The following is a 19,441-nucleotide window of genomic DNA, read 5'->3' on the forward strand; positions in this document are numbered from 1 at the left end:
CTGTTACCTCAAGAGATCGTACCTGAACACGTCTTGTTGCGGAGTGGATAGCTTTCATAGTTGTAGGGTATGCGAGGGTAGACAGCTCGGTCACTCACACTGTTTCCGAATATCTGACACGCTTGATAGTCGATGATTTATTAAGGGGTAAGGGTGGGAATCAGTTGATCAGAAGACTGCCCGGCTTTCTCGGCCTCTTTCACTCAAGATAGGCAACCGGCATAACTAAAGTCATACGTAGCGGCCTTTCTAAGTATGCTCTCTGTAATGAACGCCGCAGTGCATCCTCGTGAAAGATCTTTACATAGCTACATTGAAAGGGGCTTCCTCTTGAGGTTGTAGGTTACCCTGCAGTCAAGCCACGAGACGCAAATCCTGTTGGCATTATTGTGCAGCGGATATGAACGGACGAAATCGGCGACGAGACCTCGACTTGATATTTACCTTCATTATTGCAAAGGGTGGGGCAACATACAAAGATACCCTTTCGGACGATAATCCACCATCAGTGTTTGGCTATCAAGATTGCTTTTCGGAATGGTGACATCTAGAAAAGATGGGTCAATGAGTCGATTGCGTAATCAGAACAGTCCCATTGAAAGGCCAAAATTTGACGATTTCTCATGGGCATCACGTAATCAATTCTAACTCAATTTGATCTAGTCTATTTTTACGCCGGCTGTACTCATTTAAATTCTTTTTTTTCTTCCCATCTTCTGTTCCTTTCCTCCAGGACGTTACACAAAGCTCCTGCGAACATAAGTCAGAGTGCAAAGCCTCCTGCCGTTGTAAGACAGTTAGAGATATACGCTCCTGCAAATTTCTTTTCTTTTCTTTTTTTTCTCTTTTTTTTTTCTCTTTTTTTCTTCTTTTTTCTTCTTTTTTTCTTCTTTTTTTTTCTTCTGTTTTCTTTTTTTTTTCTTTTTTTCTTTCCTGTCTTTTTTTACCAGTAGGTCATGTCGTATGTCCGTTATAGGACTCTTTGGACTGGTAAGCATCTCGTGTAGGCTCGATCAGTCCGCCTCGTAGAAACTACCGGCACCGTGGTCCTAGGCGGACAAATTTGACGGCAAGTTATCTTCTAGTGTCCCTGATTGGCGGCGGCGGTTTTAGTCCCTAACCAAGCCTCTGCCGTGGGATGAACTCTTGATTGCCCGTATCGTCTGTAGTAGTATAGGTAGGCAAATATCCAAAACGAAAAGCGGCCAATCTCAGCTTTCACAGGACTGGGGTATGGACAAATTAGCCTGGGTTCCTGAATGGGTGACACTCCGTCCGGTTTCGGCCCAAGCGTGCACATATGCATGCGGTCGGTTCTGTAGGACGGATCGGCGATTTTGAGACTCTGAGCACCCACTTAAAATTTTAACAAGAAACGGCCAAATTAGGCTCGCCTTACCCATACATCAACCAACTACACATGAACCCCAAGTTCGAAAAGTCAAAAAATCGCCATCGACGGAGCATATCCTAGAGGCAGTTAAGACCTTTCGTCCAAAACCGTACGATTTAATTCCACTCGCGTTCGAGTCGACTTTGCCTTAAGACCTACCCACCCACACCCGTGAGTGTCTTGACACCATGCCAATACTGTACGCCAGCGGCTTAGTTTAGCCGAAAGGACACTAGTCTCTAATCCATGCTTACATACCTTGCCTACTTTTTCGTCCTCGTCTCCCCAAGCCCATGCTCATGCTGTTCCTTGCCTTGCATCGTCCAAATTGTGACCCGTTTCCTGAAGCCCATAACTGTCAGACCCTGCCTGTATTCGGTCCATTGATGCACATTGGTGTATTCATGTTGTGTTTTGTCCAAATCCTGCCCCCTTGAAGGTACTGCCATTCCGGTGCGTAATCTTGAAATATCCCCTGTTTGCATGCGACACCCCAGCACCTGTCCAATTATAACAGGCTACATACTGTGCCACTCTACCCCTACCGGCCAAGATAAGCCGCCGAGCGTAATGAATCGTGTTATGTTGTACTACCTTCACCACAAAAATAGCGGGCTAATCATTGCGCCGCAAAGCTGCCAAGAGTCGAGAAGCGGAATCTTGGCTGGTGAAGTATACCGGTATGCCACCAGCGACCGCTGACAGGCCTAGCATAGAACCAGCGACAGCCTCGGTAGCTCTTCGCCAAGGCCATTCTTAGTTCAGCAGCTGGGCCGCTTGGTTTTGCTTGTTGACACAGATTCTGGCTGCCATAATACCCCTGTGCTGTCATTCCGGGTAACTTGCCTAGCTTCAGTCTAGCTTGGACGATCTACATGGTCTGGCGCCAGTTCTTCAGCGCCTCGCTTCGTTCGACCTCGGTCACTGGGGGTCACACGCATGCAATTCATCCAAGTGAAACACATCATGGATCCATGAAAGCATGAAAGTGGATAGACAAACCAGAAAGCACAGACGCAGAGATGAAGAGCATCAAAACTCAATCTGCGAAGGACAACGTCCGCCTCCGCCGCGTCTATTTTCTGCTTCTTTGATCAGTGAGAGCTTAAAAAATAAAAAATAAAAAGGAAAATAAAAATAAAAAAAATAAAAAGGAAAAGGAAAAGTGGACCTACAAGCCGCTTTGGCTACTCTTGGGGGTGAAATTCATGGCGACAGAGTGGAGCCGTGCGATACAGTAAAACGCAAAACAGTCGCCCAGCAATTCCCTCCTATAGGGTTTTCAAGGCAGCCATTGCTGTTGGCAACCACGATAAGTTGTAGAAAATCTAGTCGCGCATCGAACTGGGTCATTTGGCTATGAAACTACAGACTACCCTATACAAGTTAGCATCCTGCAGCGGCAGAAATGTGCCGCCAAGAGCTCAAGGCCCGGCTACCTGGCCACTAGATCGGCGATCAAAAGTCCGTTTGGGCCGTTCCTGTATCACGTGATATGGGTTCAATACATGATAAGTCGATCGCCATTACCGATGTAACCTCAGCGCTGAGCGGTCGACACTAGGTGGGGGCAAGCAATTTACGGAAGAACGGAAGGCAGAAGTAGGACGCTGAACAACAAGATTGACAACGGCATCGTGAAATCGAATTCACAACCAGGGATTCGAAAGAGGTGTTGGCTCTAGCAAACGTTGGACCCACCTCTATCATGGGTTTCCCGAGGATTGACCATTGGATATGATGATTCTACAGGGCATATCGGCAACTTTAGGACGGCCGTGGCTGCCCACGCTAGATCCTGACGAAGAACGGCTAATTTGGGCTCCTTTTTGCTTTATGCCAACTAGGTAACCAACTAGGTAACCAACTGTAGGGGAACACCAAGTTCCAAAAGTCCAAAAATCACCGTCTTTTTTTCTTCTTTTTTTTCTGGAGGAGACTGAGGCCTGTCACCACAGGAGGAACGGGCTGTTCGTCCGGCCGTGCGACGCAGAAGGCCGCGGAGAGCCAAGAAGCGGAATCCCGGCAAACGCTTCAGCATGAGAGGGGCTTTTGTTGACGGAAGCGCCCCCTGAATCCCCTGACCATAAGACACGCTTATCTAGGTATGTACTAAAGCGAGCAAGCCTTCCGCCTTTGTTGAAGGCATTTTGGACGGCTACGAGAGCCTTCTCCTCCTTGTGACTTCGTGGTGGCGGGGGGGGCAATAGGGAGCCTTCTGTATGCGTTCTTCCCAGATTGCTCGCTGGGTCTGGAGAAGGACGAATCTGGCCGTGATCATGATGGCCACTTGCCCGGTTGAATGGTCTCTCTGCGACTTGTGAAAGGGACAGTACAGTGAGGTGCGGGTTCACCGTCAGCTGTTTTTTTATCGTGCTTTCATGAAAAGTGTCCCAAGATGGACTGACTAGTGTGACGAACGACCCATGCATAGCCCGAGCCAGAATGTACCCCACCATCTCTCAGCCATAATTGTCTCTTGCTTTGTCGGCGGTCCGGGATAGGGTACCAATATTCAGACCAGCCTATTATAGCTTCAATCATGTGATAGATCTTTTCGTTAGTAACTATCCCTTCATCCGACTCGAGGTGATTTCCATCCTCGCTTTAATTCCTTGATGCTGATCAGAGTGCTGTTAGTAAACAACAGAACAATGACCCCACTAGCGTCATCTGTCACTAGGATTAGCGCCGCAGCTAGTCTGCTTTGAGTCAATTCAACAAAATTATGATGAAGGGCTACTGACGGTGAACCCGCACCCTACTGTAGCAACGAGACAGCAATAGCCAGTCGCACTGTTAGCCAGAGTTGTGACATCTCCTTGCACTCTTCTAAGTTATGATCTATCGTGGAGTATGGGTAGGAGCAAGTGATTTACGATCATGTCGGGATCCCATGACGTGCGGCAGATATCTCCCCCCATAATCAGCTCCATAACAAGTAAATGGCATTTCCGGATAAGCTTTTAGCATTCATAATCGCCGTGCGACTTCGTGGAATAGCTCTTTACGTTACGTTACATGTTGCCGCCAGGCATGATCTTCACGGGCTTAGGAAACATGACAACTGGGAAAGACGAGCTGTCGCCCGCATGCCATTCTCTCCAAAATCGGCTTCTTTGATTGAACTGGACAAAATGGGACGACAAGCCAGATAGTTCCCGGTTACTGGCGATTGTTTGATCGGTGGCGTTATAGTAAATGACATCTTGTGTGAAAAGTCCAAAAAAGTGCAGCACGATTGAATATGCGGCCCAGGATAGCCTAAAGCGGCTAGACGAGTATCCGTAGAAGCGGCCGATTCTTGACAGCTTTTGTGCTCATCACGTAATCATTCTAACTGGATTCGATTTAGCGCCACTACTTTTTTCTGTTTCTTTAAAGCACTTTCTTATCAGCAATCTTGTTTAGTTCCTTTTTCTTTTCCACTTCATCGCAGGTGAAGATCGGTAGAGCAAAGCTCCCACCACCCAAGTCGGTCAGAGATATAATACAAACTCCCGCAGGTGAAGATCGGTAGAGCAAAGCTCCCACCACCCAAGTCGGTCAGAGACACAATACAAACTCCCGCAGAGTCGGTCAGAGACATACAAACTCCCGCAGAGTCGGTCAGAGACATACAAACTCCCGCAGAGTCGGTCAGAGATATAATACAAACTCCCGCAGGTGAAGATCGGTAGAGCAAAGCTCCCACCACCCAAGTTGGTCAGAGATATAATACAAACTCCCGCAGGTGAAGATCGGTAGAGCAAAGCTCCCACCACCCAAGTTGGTCAGAGATATAATACAAACTCCCGCAGGTGAAGATCGGTAGAGCAAAGCTCCCACCACCCAAGTCGGTCAGAGACACAATACAAACTCCCGCAGAGTCGGTCAGAGACATACAAACTCCCGCAGAGTCGGTCAGAGACATACAAACTCCCGCAGAGTCGGTCAGAGATATAATACAAACTCCCGCAGGTGAAGATCGGTAGAGCAAAGCTCCCACCACCCAAGTTGGTCAGAGATATAATACAAACTCCCGCAGGTGAAGATCGGTAGAGCAAAGCTCCCACCACCCAAGTCGGTCAGAGACACAATACAAACTCCCGCAGAGTCGGTCAGAGACATACAAACTCCCGCAGAGTCGGTCAGAGATATAATACAAACTCCCGCAGGTGAAGATCGGTAGAGCAAAGCTCCCACCACCCAAGTCGGTCAGAGACACAATACAAACTCCCGCAGAGTCGGTCAGAGACATACAAACTCCCGCAGAGTCGGTCAGAGACATACAAACTCCCGCAGAGTCGGTCAGAGATATAATACAAACTCCCGCAGGTGAAGATCGGTAGAGCAAAGCTCCCACCACCCAAGTTGGTCAGAGACACAATACAAACTCCCGCAGAGTCGGTCAGAGATACATACAATACAAACTCCCGCAGGTGAAGATCGGTAGAGCAAAGCTCCCACCACCCAAGTTGGTCAGAGATATAATACAAACTCCCGCAGGTGAAGATCGGTAGAGCAAAGCTCCCACCACCCAAGTCGGTCAGAGACACAATACAAACTCCCGCAGAGTCGGTCAGAGACATACAAACTCCCGCAGAGTCGGTCAGAGACATACAAACTCCCGCAGAGTCGGTCAGAGACATACAAACTCCCGCAGAGTCGGTCAGAGATATAATACAAACTCCCGCAGAGTCGGTCAGAGATACATACAATACAAACTCCCGCAGGTGAAGATCGGTAGAGCAAAGCTCCCACCACCCAAGTTGGTCAGAGATATAATACAAACTCCCGCAGGTGAAGATCGGTAGAGCAAAGCTCCCACCACCCAAGTCGGTCAGAGACACAATACAAACTCCCGCAGAGTCGGTCAGAGACATACAAACTCCCGCAGAGTCGGTCAGAGATATAATACAAACTCCCGCAGAGTCGGTCAGAGACATACAAACTCCCGCAGAGTCGGTCAGAGATACATACAATACAAACTCCCGCAGGTGAAGATCGGTAGAGCAAAGCTCCCACCACCCAAGCCGGTCAGAGATAGTTTTTTTCTTAGTTTTGTTTTTCTTAGTTTTTTTTTTCTTAGTTTTTTTTTCTTAGTTTTTTTTTCTTAGTTTTTTTTCTTAGTTTTTTTTTCGTAGTTTTTTTTTGTTACTGTCTTTTCCATATATCTATGATGTAGTTCCCATGCGTAGGTCTGGGTCGTGCCGTAAGACAATTGAGGAGATGCGTTGAGGCGCGAGCGCTCCGTGTAGGTAGGGTTGATCGGTCCGCGTTGTAGACTCGTAGCGACGTGCGGGCTTCGGCTCTGACGGATAAATTTGGCCATAAGCAGGCTCATGCCGTCCCAAATCGGCAACGGTAGCTTTTGGCGTTTGTCCAGTTTCAGCCGTTAGTTCGACATGCTCCTGATTGCCACTGTGAGTGACAATAAGGCCTGTAGCGTCCGCTGTATGCGTGGGTGAGTATCCAAAACTGGAGGCGGCCAATCTCGGCTTCCACAACAAGGTTGTGTGGCCGAATATGTGCGATTTGGCGACGTTCTTGAACGCGTGGTACTCCGTCCGGTTTCGACCTGAATGCTCACGTATGTATACTATCCCGAGGATTGACCATTAGACACGATGATTCCACAGGGTATATCGGCAATTTTAGGACGGCCATGGCTGCCCACGCTAGATTTTGACGAGGAGCAGCCAAATTGGGCTCCTTTTGCTATATGTCAACTAGGTAACCAACCAACTGCACGCGAACACCAAGTCCAAAAATCCAAAAGTCGCCGGCATTGAGTGTTTCTGGAGGCGACTGGGGCCTGTCGTCCAAAAACGTACAAAACGATTCCATTTGTGCTCGAGTCAATTTTTATCTTGGGATCTGCTCATAGCTGCGAGCAATCGAGCCTTGACACAATGAGCACTCATGACCTGGCGCAGACTCACTGCAATACTGTGCAGCATGCCACGAAACAACAGCTTGAGCATCCTGGCCTCGATACTACCTCACCACAGGAGGAACGGGCTGTTCATTCGGCCGTGCGACGAACAAGGCGGCGGAGAGTCAAGAAGTGGAATCCCGGCAAACGCTTCAGCATGAGAGAGGCTTTCGTTGACGGAACCGCCCTGCTACGAAAAGCGGCCAGGCTTGCGAGGTTCGACGACATTGCTGTAGACTTGTGCTTTTGGGACCTGGGCTGCTCGTCATGGGTTGGTGTGGAGCCTCGACCTTCTGGCGCGATAAGCCGCAACATTAGAGAGGTACGTCTGGGTCGTGGCCGCTTTACCCCACACTGCCCGATAACTGACTATGCCCTAAAGTTCGAGGGTGGGAGTGGGATCGAGGATGGGAGAGCGATATTCCGAAAATGGTTGCGCTCTCTACATAATGGAATCGCCAAATACGTCGAAGCATATGGTGTCCCTTGTCGGTTCAAATGTTTCGACCCTTTCAAGGAACAATGGCTTGTCACCATCGGGGCGCCCGCCGGCTGGCTCATGGATTCTCAGGATTGGGAACGCGCAGTGAGTATAGACCTGAAATGGAACACCAAACCTCACAGCTGCTTACGAAGCCTAAACAGTGTGAAAGTCGCTTGTCCCGTGAAGCAAGATGGAAAGCGCAACACGTATCGGGAGGTGGCCGACCCAATATCTCGACTAGTTCTCAAGGTGTAAAGAGGGAGGGAAGGAGAGAGAGAGGGAGAAAAGAGAAAGAGAGGGAGAAAGAGAAAGAGAGGAGGAAACACCCCTAATCTTGACGGGTGATTCGACCAACCGATCTATGTGATGGTTCGGACACCTGTGAGTCTAGCTTTTAGACTGTATCTACAACTGCGAGTACACACACACACACACACACACACACACAAGTCTATTACGCCCGGCAGGCCAGCCCCAGAGGGCTCTGAAGCTAAGAATACATACATCTCCCTCATTATTGCCTTGCTCTCGCCAAGCCGATGAGAATTTAGCCTTATCCTTTCCAGTCCAGTTATCGCATTTCTCCTTGGCCCTTCTAGATGTTAGTAGTAGCAAGTCAACTTGAAGCCTATTTCCTCCAAGTGTTCAGCTTCCTATCGTCGGCGGGCTGAAGCGATGGCTGCTGTTGACTACTTGAGGGTGTCGGGGGTTATCGGTTAGTGTTGATAAAGTGTTGCGGGGTTACTGGTATTCCTGTCATCTCTGTTCTAGGCGACCTGTGGCGATCGCGAATCTGATTATGGCTCGTACTGCGTCCATGTTTGGCGTCCATTTCACGCATCGGAAGAGAAAATGCTCTACCGTTTCCTTTGCCCGCCCACATGGACACTCATCTGTTGGTGCTGCCCTGATCTGATATAGATATCCGTTTAGTCGCGCCATTCCGGTTCTAAGCTGCGCCACTACACTGGCTTCCTTCCACGACAACTTGTCGTAGAGCATACGCGTGTGTTTACCAGGCAGAGCTGAGTCGACCTTCCTAGAATGCTTGCCAACTCCCTCCGGCAACTTTCTCTTACTTTGCAGATCTGCTCTCAATCGATTGAGAATTGTGGTCTTCGCTTTAACTGCTCCCCCTCACTGCGAGTACAGTAATACTTCTCACCAACACATGTAATTGGTCAACATCGTGAACAAGCATTAGTAAGCTCGTGCGTTATCAATCAAAACATATTTTCACATCTTCTTTACAATAGAAGAATGAATACTGGCAAGCAAGCAAGCAAGCAATCGTGATCCGGATGAAAACTACATGTGTACGCGTTCGGTAGAGACAGGAAGTGTGAATATGATGGGATGACAAGCTTTCCTGTCTGTTTCAGGACCGAGAGCATTTTTGGATCGATGCCCTTACCACAGAGACGTACCTCTCGAACGGGCTGCCGCGCATTCGATCGTAACAAGACAGCTTAACTCGGACGCATCTGTGGACGAGGGTCAACTGCTACTGGTGCTTACCATATGTACCCTGCTAAACCTGACATAAATCTCGGCCAATTTTGTCTACACTCTTTCTTCGATGTTACGGGAGACCTGCGGTCGTGCGGCCTAAAGTGTGCAAGAGTAGTTCCTCCCGATATTGACGACTGAGATCCAATTTTGAACAGCCTCAATAACCACCGTAGATCGAGCTGAACGTATGTGAATGGTGACGCAGGAACTGTGCGTATAGTTTGTATAAGATGAAGCCAAGGCATCTCAATAACTTCAATTCGATATAGGAAGAGAATCAGCCTATGAAAGAACCGCATTTCCATCTAACTTGTCGACGAACAAACAAATGAACCAAGCCATATCCCCGCATGACCAAGTGATGGCATGCGCCGCAGCACATGAAGACTTTGGTCGTCATCACCAAACGGCCAACCATCAACGAACAGCAGTTACCAAATGCGACATCATCATAATGGGCGCCGGCGCCGGCGGCTTGACTGCGGCGGTAGCGGCGGCAGCGGCGGATGGTCGGCGCCTCAGAGTCATCCTGGTAGAGAAGGAAGATCATGTTGGCGGCACAACTTTCAGGTCCGGTGGCTGCATGTGGATGCCCAACAATTTTCTCATGCAGGAAAATGACATCAAAGATAGCAAAGAACAAGCCGCGCGCTACATCAATGCTGTGGCAAAACTTGGAAGCCCGGTCCTTGAGGAACAAGCCGTTAATGTGGACCTGCGCTATGAGCGCCTCGACGCTTTCTTGACGCAGGGGCCCGAGATGATGAGATACCTTAGAGACCAGGGCTTCCGATGGATGGCCAAACCGTCCCAGTTCCCAGACTATCACCCGCACGTTGACGGTGCGGTCGAGCATGGCCGCACCTTGGACCCAGCGGTTTTCGATGCGGCAAGCCTGGGCCATTACCAGAAATACCTCCCGAAGCCAGACGGCGTGCCTGTGGTCCCTAGGTTTGAGGACTTCCGGGTCTTGACAAGGTTGCGTTCTTCCAGCCTTTATCCTGCGGAAGCCTCGGCTCTTCCGAAAGGAATGGTGAGGCCTATGTCCATGGGGCGATCGCTCATTGCCCAGCTTCTCAAGATGTGCATGGAACACGACAACGTAGAGATTTGGACTGGCTTGGAGCTGAGCGAACTCTTGCTATCCGATCACGATGGAGGCGTGATAGGAGCAAGAGTTCACCGCAGAGGCGGTGAGGAACACATTGACATACACGCATCATTGGGTGTGATCTTAACCACAGGAGGTTTCTCCCAGAACCAGAAAATGAGGGATGCATATCTAGGGAGAACAACCGCCAAGGGGGCAACTTCGGTCATGTCAACCAGGGCTGAATGGAGTCTAGCATCTAACGGGGACGCTGGCATCGCACTGCAAGCCGGGCTGAAGATTGGCGCTGGTAGTGCACAGCTTGGTCAAGTCTGGGGTATTCCCACCATGGTCGATCCTAGGACGGGAAAAGTGACGGAAGCCATGTTTGCCATATCCAAGCCCTTCTCCATACTAGTCGATGGCTGGGGCCGCCGCTTCTTCTCCGAGTCCCAGCCCTACGGCGAGGCCGTTAGGTCCATGTATGAGAGAGCAAATGAGGACGCAGAAGCGGCCGCATTCTGGCTTGTCTTTGACCAGAGATACCGGAAAAGATATCCCATCGGGAGCCTCAAGACCGTCTGGCAGATTGATCAGGCTATCGAACGAGGCTTGCTCTTGCACTCGGATACTATTGACGGCCTAGCTGAGCAGATAGGGGTGCCGAAGCACAGCCTGCAGGCGACAGTAAGCGAGTGGAATACAATGTGTCATCAAGGTATAGATAAACATTTCCACAGAGGTGAGGACAGGTACCAGCAGTTCATCGGCGATCCAACTGTGGTACCAAACCCATGCATGGGTCCTGTCAAGGAAAGCCCGTTTTACGCCATCAGAATCTTTCCCGGTGATGCTGGCACGCGAGGCGGCCTGCGGACTGACCAGCACGCAAGAGTGCTCAGGGCAGACGGGAGCGTGATTTCTGGTTTGTTTGCTGGGGGCAACGCATCAGTTGCGCTTCTTGGAACCCAGGGGTGGGAACGACACTCGCCCCTGCGATGACCGAGGGCTTTGTCGCGGTGAGATACATGCGGCAGCTGGCTGACGGCGGTGGCGCCCTGCTCACGGACTAGAAAGACGCCGTAGTCTACTAGTGTGTCTGGCGACATAGTCAACAACGTCCGTATGCTATGTCACCTTTGACTCGGTTATATTGATAGACGACATAGTGTACGAAGATAGAAATAGGGGAGTGGCGGATCGTCGTACCGGACTCATGGCGATACACCCTTGTACCATAGTTTATAAACGAGGAACGGTCTAATTGAAGTAATTCTATATTGTGTAATTCTCCTTCCGGTTGTATTGTGTAACGACTCCGTGTGCCAAGGCCAGCCGCAGTAGGAGGACGGGAAAACCTGACAACTGTCAGCACCACATCAGGCTATACCTATACTTAGCGGTCTTGCCACAATGGCAGAGGCTCCTAATAGTATATTGATGCGAGTGGTCTTGTCGTGATAAACTCCCCAATTCTCTATACACTCGACCCACACTCACGTCTCAGAAGGTCATAATTACTTCAAATTCGGCACGTGACTGGGCCCAGAAGAAAAACGAGGGGGCAAGCACGAACAGGGATTGTCTTATATTGTGGTGCGTGACATGATTGGCAAACTGGCATCTAGGCTGGTAGGCTACGTAATGAAGACTAGTTAAGTACATGTGTAGATACACGTGGGGTTATGGAAATATGCCTCAGGCGAGGTAATCTAAAATGCGGCCCAAGCGACAAGAGGAATCCTTTCAGCGATAGCGGACTCAACGTCGGGTTCCCCGATACCTGGCTCTGCTGACAAGGCCCGCTTTGGTAATAGAGGCACCGTGGTATACGTAGACATCAAAATATTCTTCAACATGGACGAGACTTTTACAATTGATCAATTCCACGAGCTGTGCCACAAGGGACTTCCCCTGAAGCTTGCTATTATCCAGTGTCGCCTGGCACGATGGGGTGCACGCGCTCATGGCGAGAAGCCCTTTGAGGAATATCTAGAGGACAAAGAGTTGAAGATGATGCAAGAAATCCTCCAAGGCATGGTCGTAGCCTTCTAGACATGCTACAAGAGATCACGCCGAGATTTGGCAGCAATCGATGAAGATCAACAAAGGGACGATGAAAACATGCCAATAGTCACGACTACGAAGCGCGTTCGAGACAAATTGCAGAAGATTACAGAGAAAAGACTACACGGTGCAGACCTGATCAAGAAAACGTCGTGGAAAATTTACGAGAAGGGCCGCGCATCGATCCTCATAGGAAGGGAACTGGGTCATATATAGACCTCAGGGACAGCACCCACAAAGACGGGGATAATGATCATGAATGTAATGAAAAACCGGTTCAATTGAATGGTGTTTCAACCAGAGCGCTTACATCATGAGCGAACACTATGGTACAAAGAGGTAATGTGCAAATGAAACGAAACGAAACGACACCAAACAGAGGCCAAGGTACGATCGACCACTTTCCATAATCGGAATTAAGTTCTGGCCTAAGAACATGAGTTACGTAGTGATTGAACGTCAACTTCTGGACGTCACCACCATATGTTGGAATTTGATTGAGAAGTAAGAGTCAATTTTCTGCCGAGACGTGGCATTATCCTAGATAGATGCCTACGTAGGCTACCTGTACACACCGCTGTCTCGTATATCTTCTTTTGCCTATTTTGTGTGAATATGGTTTGATTCAAGCTTGGTGGAGTTGAAGAGAATTTCTATGGTGAATAGTTCCTGGACCTCTAGGGACTGAAAAATATTGAGGTAAAATTTCCTCCTCCCTTAATTCCAGATCGAGCAAGAATGTTCTCTTGATATCGTTCAATGATCGACTCCGACCCTCGCAGAGGCCTATGATCCTATCGGAATCGAGAGTATGAACTTTTCTATGTCCCAAGTAGCGAACGGATGTGCGAAGTCCCTGAGACGTGTCGAACAATATTGTCAAGTCATCTAGTTCAATGGCTTCAGGTTGATAAAGTGTTGGAAGTACCAAGGTTTCCCCTCACATCATGATCAAAGTTAATACTACATAGAAGATTCGAGAACTCAAGGATAACTCAAGTATAAAAGACCTTGATGATTCTTGAATAGAAGAACAACAATGAACAACTGAATTCTTACACACAAGTGCATCCGGCATGACTGCGCATCATAACAACGCGCGTCACACAACGTCATCATCTAGAGCCTTTGGAAAGGATTCTTCGAGGGAGAGAAATGGATGAAAATCATTTGAGGAGCTCTACATTTGTTCAACTCAATGAACTCACGGCCAGAGAAGGAGACCAGATGGAATTACTCCTCACTAGAATATGCTATGCTCCTATGATTTGATGCTGCTAAACACTCGTCCCAAATACAGTACCTCGCCACTGTGAAATGTTCCCGTCCTATCATAAAAGTATATGGTGTTCTCGAATCTCTTGACAAATACGACTAATCACGTCCATGGACGAAGCCCTCAATACATCTACTCCTCCAGCGTCTAGGAAGGTGATGTCGTTTGGTTCACCTTGCAACATCAAGTTATGCTCGCGTGTAACGGCTATATCGTCTTCGGGCTCGTGTCGCTCTGCAGTATCCGCTGGGCTCCCCGGCATACTAAATCGAAAGGCTTTGCGAACGCCGCCGATAAGGAAACTGATGGCTAACATCCTAGTAACCTTTGAGTACTCCTCTTTGGATGCCTTGCAGGCTTGGGCCTCGATGTCTCTGCGAGATATGTCTACTCTTGTAGGGTATGTGCCAGATCTCGGGTCAAAGGACCAAATCACTCGCAGTGAACCATGTTCGAGTTGATCACGGATGTAAACGTCTATGTTGCCCGATTGAAAGACTGCATGTACCATATCATGATACGTATCAGAACGTTTCATCGCTTCTCCATGGAAAGAAGCTAGGCTCTCAGCAATTCTTCGACATGGCAAGTCGTCTTCATAGAAGAAGTTGAGAGGGTAATTTCCGGGTGGTTGGGCCATGTTCGTGTTGGTGCGGGTAGCCTTGTGGCTACAGTTGAAGAATGTCAAATAAAACTGATAATATACAGATATGATAGCGATCTGATCACGTGGATAGTCGAACGGTGATTTGAATCTTGTTGGAAAGGCACATGTACACTGAGCTGGGTTGCGTCCGGGGCCCAGCCGGTTAAGTAGTGAAAAGTAATCTTGCAAGTTACAGTACTGGCAAATTACGAATGGCACAAAGAGGAGAAAAGCTCAACGCGGCAAGCAAGCTCATGTTATGTTATGTAATAGTCAACGGTACGTCTTTATGTAGCCGGGTGCGGCTTCAACATCCCATACCATACCTTGCCATCTTGTTTTCATTTAATTATTCAGGGTAGGCCATACTGGTCTCCCTACGCACGGCGCAATGGAATTTGAATGGAAGCATATGAGATGAGAGTTTCAGGAACGTGATAGATGGTTGGCCGTTGGAATCAGGTTTCCTATTATCGATCATAACGAACCAGATCCAATACAAGAACCCAGTCACGGCAGCACGAAGTACATCCAGAAACAAGCGTTTCTCGCAGCTTCCGCTGGTCAAGAGCTCCATTCTGGTTGATGCCACTGTTACTAGTCTAGTCTTGCCGCATTCCATCTTTCCACCATAATCAGCCGGCTTGCGATTACTTAGCATGCATCTTCGGCCCAGACCTGCTAGCCGCCACATGATCAAATACAGCAAGTGCTCCACACGCGAAGCAAAGAGCGCCGCTGGAGGAGACAATATAGAGCAGGAGCGAAATGGCTTTACACGTCGCTTTCGCACCATAAGTCATCAATTGGGCCTCACCCCCTCCCAAAGTACCACGCGAAACTCCTGCCAGCGCCTCGCGAAGGTCTGCTTCAGGACGGTCTACGGACCCGAGCGCAGACTTTAACAAGGACATGCCGCGATTTTCGTAGATAGCGCCTGCAATGATCAGTGCCATGGATATACCTCCCATGAGGCTCATGTTCAAGAGCGCAGCGCATTCAACCCGATCTCGAAGATCTTTGTTGATCCTGTTGGAGATGGCATTGCTGTGTTGGAAGTGTAGGCCAAGTCCCACGGCCACGAGAGCTGTGAGGCCCATGACCTTGCTTTCAGGGACGCCCGGCGCGATCGTAGTCGCAAGGGCTGTTGCCGATGAGAGTGTGATGGCACCGCCAGCGAGGTAGATTACACCGTACTGCTTCAGTCTCGGTAAAGAAGCAGCGATGATGACCACGGTGAGGATGAAGGTGAGGATGAAAGGCAAGAGCCGCACTGTTTGCTGTAGCGCGCCCAGCCCCTTCGAGAAAGCATAAAAGAGCGGCATGTAGTAAAGCATGATGGCGTATGTGGCACCAGCGCAGCCTGAAGCTACCCAGAGAGGTAGCATGTGACGCTGTGTCATGACTGTGATAGGGATCACTTGATAGCCAGGTCGACTCTGGTAGCTTCTAAGTTGCTGAAAACCCCAGGCAGCGAGAACGACGGCGAAGAGAGCCCAGATGGCGATACAGGGGGCCGAGTTCCATTCCCATACAGGACCAGAAAAGGTGGCGGCGATAGCGAATAAGATAGTTGTAGTAATTTGGAGGACAATCCCAAGGATGTCAGTATCAGCAAGGTGATCTCGCAGAGGAAGACCATCAGAAGCCGGTCTGCTTGGTACAAAGATCAGAGAGCAGATGATGGCAAGACCCAAGAAGGGTAAATTGATGAAGAAAGCCCACCTCCAAGACGTGGTCGAGCCCTCCGCAAACGCGCTACCTACCGGGCCTCCTACCACAAGGCCAATGGCCCATAACCCGCTCATTATGCCGTATAGAAGAGGACTTTGACTATCCGTTGCATACATGGCAAAGTATGATATCGCACTGCGATCACCGGTCACCTTAGTATGCACCATATCGAAAGAACGGGGAGCGACAGAACGAGAAAGAACAAAAGAAAAAGAAGAAGAAAAACGAGAAACAATAAGAAAAGAAGGAATGAATGAAAGGGAGGAACAGGACAATACTCACCAGTTTTGACAAATAGAACCTCCAATCCCCATGATCGCTCGGCCAGCGATGACCGTGGAGATGTTGTTCGCTACGCCCGCTAGAGTCGCACCAACGAAAAAGACGACGATGCTGACGATGTACACGTAACGGATATTGAAGAAATCGATGATCTTACGAGCAAACGCCAGTGTGGCAAAGTTTGCAAGAGAGTAAGAAAGTCCAATCCAAGGGAGAAACTCGATATGGCCAAAAGCTTCATAAAGCTGCGGTTGGATGTTGGCAACGTTACTTACGTCGAACCCTGATACGATGTTGGTTAGTATTGCCAACGAAGCTGATTTCCTTGACGAAACTTTTCAGCAACGCACCATTGATAATGCAGGTTAGGTAGATGGTAACGATGGTTCCTAACCCTATTCCAGTTTGATATGGTGGTGGTGATGGTGGTGGTGGTGTTTGCGGAAGAACGGAACCCGGTACTCTCTTCATATTGATGTGAACCCTTGGCGGTGATGTGATGTTTACTAAACCTCTTTGGAACAGCTGCTGGGTTTCAGAATAACAAGAGAAAGAAGTATCAAGTTTACAATGATGCCACTTTCTTATACAGTGGGGTGCGGGTTCAGCGTCAGCCATCTGTCATTGTAAATTTACTGAGAATAGCCAAAAATGGACTAATCGTGGCGCATGCACAGTATACCATCGGCCCCAATATGACCCCTGCCCTCCCCCAGCACAAACAGCACAAAAATGCCTGGAACGTGCGTTGGCGACCGTTATTGAATATAAACTATGGCTAGGTCCGGATTAGAGTAATTGAGGCTGACCCTTTAAATAGTGAGCGACCATGGGACAGGCTAATGATTGCCGAAATGCTAAGGCATCCATCCGGATGGTGTTAGTGATTGGAGAGAGCCGGGGTCACAGCGGCTCCAGTGATACATACCGTGTATGCGCCACGGTTAGTCCATTTTGGGCATTTTTGACAAAATTATAATGATGGACTACGTATGTGTGCGTCCGATGCAGTCCTGTGGTTTTCTGTTAGCTCGACAAACGGCTTTGATACTGAGCGGCTGAAATCGGGTGTCCGGGAACCAATCAAGCATTTTATCGGGGGTCATCGATGCGTTCAGTCCTGGCTGATTCAGATAGTTCGTTATTTTGGACGATAACTTTGGACGATGCCGTCCCTAAGTAGGCATGAGACAACGCAAATTGAATGAGATGTATCGGGGTGCTGAGGTGTTCGTCGCTGAACAACGTTCATGTGAACCAGTTATGGAAACCACCATACTGTTAGCCCATTACTTGCCTGCGTGGAAGAACTGACTACTCACTCATCTTCTCCCTGCCCTTTTCATATCAAGTTGTGGTCTCGTCCTTGCCTTGATAAGGAAATTGCCAGAGACTTACTCTTTATCATCGTGTTGCTGGACAAGCCTTCCAAGGGTCGGGGGCAGCCAAAAACAAGCATCTCATCCGATAGATCATAGAGTTAGTTAATCAATGCAGAAATCCGAAACTTCGTCCCTGTGCATGCGCCTTTTCCCAGCTTAACAAACTATAAATTCAGGCGATACGAATCGACCTCGGTCGACGAAGTGACCATCTATTTTATATCGTACAAGGTCCTGCGACCAGAATGCCATCGACCGATTTGAACAAAGTTCCATCTAAGGATGGATCACCGGTCCTATGTCTTCCACGAGACTTACCTGACTACCCGGGCCCTTCTGTAGTTACATCCTCTACTTTGCCCAAGATGATACCGGCGTCAACGCCAGCCGAGACTGGGCAACCCGGCACCCCAACTGGGATGGCTGGCGAGAAAACGAAGGCTGTGATAGGATACGGTCCTCTAGGTCTGACTTTGAGCATGCAGGTCAAGATGAATGAGATGGGCAGAGATTTGGATGCATTGCACGATACCATCCACTACATGCAAGGTGTACAGGATGCGCAGAACACGACGATAGGGAGATTGTTGGCATGTCAAAGACGTTTCTAAAGAGAGAAGAATTTTCGAAGAGCGGACGTCGGAATCTAGTCTAGATGGTATCCACTCTAGATGGTCAACAGGGAGACATGGGTTAATATTCTATCAAGTGAATATGTTCACCTAAGAGCGACATATGTGGCAAGATCTTTCATGTATATGCACATTCATTTATCATTAGATAGAACGTTTAACTCGACAACTGTTAATGGCACTTCTTTACCTGGATATACGCCCCCCCCCTCTCAATTAACATGGGTAGAAAAAAATAAATAAGCACATGGCAGGCACGGAGCGGTGCCGTGGGGTGTGGCCAAAGTTGGCAGCCTCATATTCAAACGCTTTCCCACTATTCTGAAGTTGTGGAAGTCCAAGTGGAGAACAAAACTGAGTGAACATGAATGGCAAGAGCGATCCTGGCACTAGCAAGGAATGAAAACCAAGCGGTCATTACCCACGAGAAATTCTTTTATCGCCCTATTCATGTCAAGGTTTGTCGAACCGTGCACCAACGACCAGATCATAGCTAAGGCATGCGCTTTCCCACCATCCTTAGTAGGAACATGAGCCGTTGACCCGTAGTTTGGGCGCTGTTTGGATCCTGAGTCCCTGGTAACGAAACTACCCATCTCGATGTTGGGGATGTCCGCATTGTCTGCGAGGGTCTCTGTAGACCTGATGGTGGTTTTTGTTCCCGACGATGGCAGCTTGGGACTGTCAGACATGTCTTGGTCTTGAGCCATCTTATGTTATATGGGAGTGTTATTGATGTTGCAAGTGTAACATGAGAAGAGGTTAGTTGTTTCTGTCGTTGAATTGTTGGGCCATTTAGGTACTTCAATGTTGTGGGCTTTCTTGTGCTGAGATTACATACAATAGTTTGAATTATGCTTAAGTTAGTATATTGCTGCCTACGTTCTGCCTGGGTACACAATGTCTCACGACCACGCACAGCTCCCTAGTGACCCTTATCTCCATCGGACAGACTTTCGTCCGTCGGATCAGTGTTTCGCCAACAGCGGACAACGGAGAGAAATCTTTCCCAGAGATGGTTAGGGG

At 48.8% G+C, this 19,441-nt stretch overlaps 6 protein-coding genes across 6 annotated transcripts; 4 read left to right on the forward strand and 2 right to left on the reverse strand.

The window, feature by feature from the left end:
* Positions 1–6,549: 6,549 nt before the first annotated feature.
* Positions 6,550–7,222, reverse strand: FPOAC1_012940 (uncharacterized protein; the record flags this gene model as incomplete). The annotated part of the gene is made up of 3 exons (XM_044857283.1): positions 6,550–6,953; positions 6,976–7,093; positions 7,118–7,222. 3 exons carry the CDS (start codon positions 7,220–7,222, stop codon positions 6,550–6,552), a joined length of 627 nt encoding a protein of 208 aa, XP_044701466.1.
* Positions 7,223–7,287: 65 nt separating this feature from the next.
* On the forward strand, positions 7,288–8,049 carry FPOAC1_012941 (uncharacterized protein; the record flags this gene model as incomplete). Its single annotated transcript, XM_044857284.1, has 2 exons — positions 7,288–7,632; positions 7,693–8,049. The coding sequence occupies 2 exons, from the start codon at positions 7,288–7,290 to the stop codon at positions 8,047–8,049; spliced, it is 702 nt and encodes a 233-aa protein (XP_044701467.1).
* A 1,711-nt stretch (positions 8,050–9,760) lies between these two features.
* Positions 9,761–11,398, forward strand: FPOAC1_012942 (uncharacterized protein; the record flags this gene model as incomplete). The annotated part of the gene is made up of 1 exon (XM_044857285.1): positions 9,761–11,398. The coding sequence occupies one exon, from the start codon at positions 9,761–9,763 to the stop codon at positions 11,396–11,398; it is 1,638 nt and encodes a 545-aa protein (XP_044701468.1).
* Positions 11,399–12,253: 855 nt separating this feature from the next.
* On the forward strand, positions 12,254–12,679 carry FPOAC1_012943 (uncharacterized protein; the record flags this gene model as incomplete). The annotated part of the gene is made up of 2 exons (XM_044857286.1): positions 12,254–12,439; positions 12,464–12,679. 2 exons carry the CDS (start codon positions 12,254–12,256, stop codon positions 12,677–12,679), a joined length of 402 nt encoding a protein of 133 aa, XP_044701469.1.
* Positions 12,680–13,794: 1,115 nt separating this feature from the next.
* Positions 13,795–16,872, reverse strand: FPOAC1_012944 (uncharacterized protein; the record flags this gene model as incomplete). Its single annotated transcript, XM_044857287.1, has 4 exons — positions 13,795–14,567; positions 15,179–16,254; positions 16,402–16,684; positions 16,752–16,872. The coding sequence occupies 4 exons, from the start codon at positions 16,870–16,872 to the stop codon at positions 13,795–13,797; spliced, it is 2,253 nt and encodes a 750-aa protein (XP_044701470.1).
* A 1,156-nt stretch (positions 16,873–18,028) lies between these two features.
* On the forward strand, positions 18,029–18,394 carry FPOAC1_012945 (uncharacterized protein; the record flags this gene model as incomplete). The annotated part of the gene is made up of 1 exon (XM_044857288.1): positions 18,029–18,394. One exon carries the CDS (start codon positions 18,029–18,031, stop codon positions 18,392–18,394), a length of 366 nt encoding a protein of 121 aa, XP_044701471.1.
* Positions 18,395–19,441: the final 1,047 nt, after the last annotated feature.

This window comes from Fusarium poae, assembly GCF_019609905.1.
Source record: "Fusarium poae strain DAOMC 252244 chromosome Unknown contig_1, whole genome shotgun sequence".
Lineage (NCBI taxonomy): Eukaryota > Fungi > Ascomycota > Sordariomycetes > Hypocreales > Nectriaceae > Fusarium > Fusarium poae.